Genomic DNA, 4,648 nt, shown 5'->3' on the forward strand with positions numbered 1-4,648 from the left:
GCATGTTCCACGCGACATGTTCACCTAGGAAGTTAGCAACCCAATTAAACCGACAATTTCGTTTAGAAGAAATAGGACGAAAATCCTTGCCTCGATGGCTCCAAGGGTTCTCCATGTTCTGGTCATAGAACCATCACCGACACGCTATATTAATCCCTGTTTTCGACAGGATCAAGGCCATGCTCAATCCCCTTCCACATTGCTGACGCATTACTAGAGAAAGCCATGTTGGTAACAAGATTACCACAGGGGTAGTACCTGGCTCGTAGAAGGAGAATACATAGGCTGTCTGGGCTATCGATTAATCTCCAAGCTTGTCTAGCGAGCAGGGACTTGTTAAAAGCCCTCATATCTCTAAATCCCATGCCAGCCTTCGACCTAGGAAGCCTCATTCTATCCCAACACAGCCAAGACATCTTCACCTTACCCTTCTCAACTCCCCACCAGTACTGGCGCATCAACCTAATGAAATCATCACATACAGAGGCCTGCAGTCGAAAAAAGCTCATCACATAGGTGGGTATAGCTTGAGCAACTAATTTTATCAAAACCTCTTTATCATCAGATGATAAATATTGTTCACTCTAGTGCACCAACCTTTTACTCATATTATGTTGGAGGGTCTCAAACCTTCCTTTATGCGTTCTACCTTCAGGTACTGGCAGCCCCAAGTATTTAGGATAAAAAACATCTTGAGTGATATCTAGGATGCTCTTTACTTCTTACCCAACATTAGCCAAACAATTATCCAAGAACAGTATGGAACACTTTTGATAAGTTGATCTCTCATTGATGCACATGTGTTCAAAAAACCTTTTCCAATGGACACTTGTTGGTTCGGCGCTCGAAAAAAATAGCATGGTATCATCCGCAATCAGGATATGAGATATAACCGGAGCTCCATGACAAGTCTGAAGCCCTTCCAATATCCTTCCTCCTAAATTGGCTTGTTGATTAGAGCAGAAAGCACGTCAGCAACAAAAATAATAATAAAGGAGACAATGGATCACCTTGTGGAGGCCCCACGATGGGGCAAAGGTATTAGAAAAGTGTCACATTGAACTTGATAGAATATTTCACCCGGGATACACACGACATAATCCAAGAAATCTACTGAAACCCCATTTGATTAGAGCCTTCTCAAGAAATCCCAATCCACACGATCATATGCCTTGGAGAGGTCCAATTTATAAGCACAACATGCCATACAATTATTCTTTAAAGATTAGATATAATGAATACAATTGAATGCAATAATGGAATTATCAGCAATAAGCCGTCCAGGGATGAACGTACTTTGGTTTTTTGAGATAAGCTTTGTAAGTATGGACGCAATCGGTTAACCAAACACTTAGAGACGGTGTACCAGTTAAGCCTTCGCATCCTTTTTTCCTTCATATTCTTCAGGTGTTTATCCTCGAACTATTAGAGACCCCAAGGACATGTCCCATGGATTGATGAACCATAGTATGGGATGTTGTGCCCCAGATGATTACTCCTGTACTTAGTCTGTGGTTGCTGACTATATTGCATTGGACATATTTCATGACCCGCCGTGGAAAAATTAGCCATGAAAGCGAAAGGAAAGTTAGATCTATAAATAATATGTAAAACAAGTAAAAAATTGATGAGCTATATATCATAATCCAGTGCAGTGTCAGACACGGTCTATGTCCCTATTTGGATTGAGTGCAATTTTCCGAAGCTCCCTGGTATCTAGCACACAAGAATTACACTTGAACCAAGATGATCTGCACTCATAGATGATTAGCCTGATGGAATTCCCCCTTCCTTATCTTGAAGGCATATATGCTTAGCCTTCTCACTAATGCACAAGCAATTGAGGCTTGCATTTTGCCTGGAGAAATATAGCTCATCAGTAGAACACAAGGTATATATCAACTCAGGATTGGAGGAAAACATAAGACATTTTCGAAATGGAGCCTAGAAGTTCATAAGATACAACCCATGGTCACTACGCACTATCTATTACTCCCTCTGTCCCATAATAAGTGTCTCAAGTTTATACTAACTTTAGTACAAAGTTGTACACTTATTTTGGGACGGATGGAGTATATGTGAATACTCCGAGCATAAAACATGGAGCAATTTGACTATCTAGGACGTGCGGTCATGCATGGATGCCACTCTTGGTGAATATATACATATGCTTTGAGATGACCATTAAAAGATCTGTCTAATCAATAATTGAATATCCATTGAGTATAGAAAACAGATGTGCATGCATTTGATACTTTTTCTATCCGTGAGTTAGTGAGTTTCATCTTATCTGGCGGTGCTTGCAATTTAAGTAAACTGAATCAAATTAACAGCTACCGTTCTTGTGCTGAACAAATTAAGGCGTGGATATGTATAAGCATATGATCAAGGCTTGCTGTGAGCAAACTGCAGATAGACGATATACTTTTATCTATAGATAGACAACAGTCGAATCATTTAACCACAATCACATAGGATCAACCAAACCATGTATGCATGTAGGTCCCGGTCTAGAAATTTTGGTGGTAACTGAATTCCGGTCAACGAAACCACCGGAACCAAAGATGACGATCAAACAGTCCAACCATGACACTCACGGCTGGGCACAGTCGAATCCATGGACTTGTTGTCGCACAAAGTACCATACAAGCATATATACCGATCCCATCGAAGCTCGCCTTCTCGATCAGTAATGTACAGGCAAGCAACCATGTCACAGTATAGTCTCTATATCCATCTCAACCAAAACTGTTGTGTACGTAGATGGGATGGGATCAGTAGTGGGGAACGATGGTGGCTTGAGAATCAGATGGTTACGCATGCAATTCTAGTGATCACGGAATGGATTGAAAGAAGTAGTTGAGGCGAAGAATGGGGTCAATCTCCGGCTGCTGCTGCCTCGTCTCCGGCGGCTGCAGCTCCGGCTGTGGGTGGAATGGAAGCAAACAATTGACGTTACGTCGGCGACCAGGAAGGAAGCTAGGCGAGAATTAAACAGTGAGAAATTCACCTGCGTCGGCGTCGGCGTCGGGGTCGTCGGGGTCGGCGATCGGCGGGCCGAAGAACTCCATGACGCGTCCTGGAGGCGGATCATCCAGAATCTCCTCACGCAGGCCTCGCAGGTTGACCAGGAGCTCGCCCATATTCTCTGAAGCCTGACGGGCGTGATGAACAGCCGTGGCGCACCTCCCGGCGGTCGCGGCACATGCGTCGACACCGGTGGCAGCTCCATCGGGCTCCGATGACGTCGGAACGGCGAGAAGAAGGTCCAGATCCGGGCGAACACCCCTCGCCTGCAAGCTCGCGAGGGCCAGACTGCGGAGCGCGTTCCCGACCTCCATCTTGACGCTGGCGAGCCAGCCCGGGTACCAGATGTCGCGGTCCTCCTCCCAGCGCAGCGAGAAGGCTTGCATCGCTTGCTCGGTAGGCTCGGTGCGCAGGAGGAGATCGATTCCGTGGCTCACGTTGACGAGCAGGCCATAGTTGGGGCGGAGGACGGCGACCGGGCCCGGCTCGGCGGCGGCGGGCTCCTCGCGGAGGAGGTCGGCGACCCGGACGCGGTCGAGGTCGAGGGCGACGTAGACGTCGCGGCGGAGGAGACACACGACCGTCGCGTAGGAGCCCCCGTGGGCTATGGCGGCGAGGCGATTCGCCTCCGCGGCGGCGCGGTCCAGCTGCTGCACCGCCTGCTCGAGCGTCCCGCGAGCCACCGCGGCGTCGGCGATGATCCAGCCGAGGATAGGTAGGAACTCGTACCAGGTGTTGTCGTCGCCAATCGCCGCCTCCATGGCCGCCGGTCGCCGCCTTCTCTGTCTCGCGTAAGAAGGAAGCAGACGACGTGGATCAACGGGGACCTCTCGTTTGAACCAAGGAGCGGTTGGGGGTAGGGCGCCATAAATATCTTCTACCGCAGTAGATAATGAGGAGGAACCCATCCCTCGCTCAAGCGTCATGGGCCGGCCACAGCATCCTTTTTTCCATTTTGTTATGTTTTCTGTTTCATTTTTTGAATTACTTTACTTTTGTTTATATAATTTAAAATATTCCAAATGTATATATTACTCAAAACACTAAATTTGTAATGTTTAAACAATTATTTGCGAAATGTTGAATAGCTATTTGAAAACTGTTGAATACGTATTTGAAAAATATTAAGCAAATATCTTACAGGATGTTGATCATGTCTATAAAAATGTTAATGAAGCATTTGAAAAAAACTGATATAGTATTTGAAAAATTATTTTAGAAATGTTAAACAAGTATTAAGAAAAAATATTGATCATGTATATAAAAATGTTAAACAAATATTTAAAATTTATAATAAGAACTAAAAATATTGAAAAATATATTTAATATGTATTTTAAAAATGTGGAACGAGTATTTAATAATACTGAACAAATATTTGATTTTTTTTGACTTGTACTTTAAATATTGTTGAATAAGTACTAAAATAGACGTTGCGGTAGGGACTTGTGTCTTCTTTTGCTCGGGATGTGTGATGGGTCTCCGTTGTTTCTCCTAGATCTCATCTAGATGTGACATTAAGTTGAAATCATCATCTATTTGTAGCATCTTCCTTGTTTGTTGTTGTATCTTCTGATCCTTGTCTTTTCCTTTTTGTAAGACCACCGTGTCGACTATGTCGTG

The 4,648-nt window shown here is 44.6% G+C and overlaps 1 protein-coding gene across 3 annotated transcripts; it reads right to left on the minus strand.

Moving 5' to 3' along the window:
• Nucleotides 1-523: 523 nt before the first annotated feature.
• LOC123405473 lies at nucleotides 524-3,848 on the minus strand. Of its 3 annotated transcripts, XR_006611969.1 has the most exons (3): nucleotides 3,011-3,848; nucleotides 1,011-1,858; nucleotides 524-937 (listed from the first exon to the last, which is right to left on the minus strand). XR_006611969.1 is itself a non-coding variant. In XM_045099143.1 (2 exons), exons 1-2 carry the CDS (start codon nucleotides 3,786-3,788, stop codon nucleotides 1,758-1,760), a joined length of 873 nt encoding a protein of 290 aa, XP_044955078.1. In that variant the 5' UTR covers nucleotides 3,789-3,848; the 3' UTR covers nucleotides 524-1,757. The 3 variants fall into 3 exon arrangements, 2 of the variants coding, with proteins under 2 accessions (XP_044955078.1, XP_044955077.1); XM_045099143.1 differs by having other exon boundaries at nucleotides 524-1,861; nucleotides 3,020-3,848; XM_045099142.1 differs by having other exon boundaries at nucleotides 524-1,858.
• Nucleotides 3,849-4,648: the final 800 nt, after the last annotated feature.

The sequence above is a fragment of the Hordeum vulgare genome, chromosome 6H (genome assembly GCF_904849725.1).
Source record: "Hordeum vulgare subsp. vulgare chromosome 6H, MorexV3_pseudomolecules_assembly, whole genome shotgun sequence".
Classification (NCBI taxonomy): Eukaryota; Viridiplantae; Streptophyta; class Magnoliopsida; order Poales; family Poaceae; genus Hordeum; species Hordeum vulgare.

Bases quoted from the DNA above. Each gene is read 5' to 3' on its own strand.
- LOC123405473 (XM_045099142.1), bottom strand. From the start codon at position 3,788: ATGGAGGCGGCGATTGGCGACGACAACACCTGGTACGAGTTCCTACCT. The intron at 1,859-3,010 runs GTGAATTTCTCA...ATATTTCTCCAG, and splicing joins CGACGCCGACGCCGACGCAG to GCAAAATGCAAGCCTCAATT.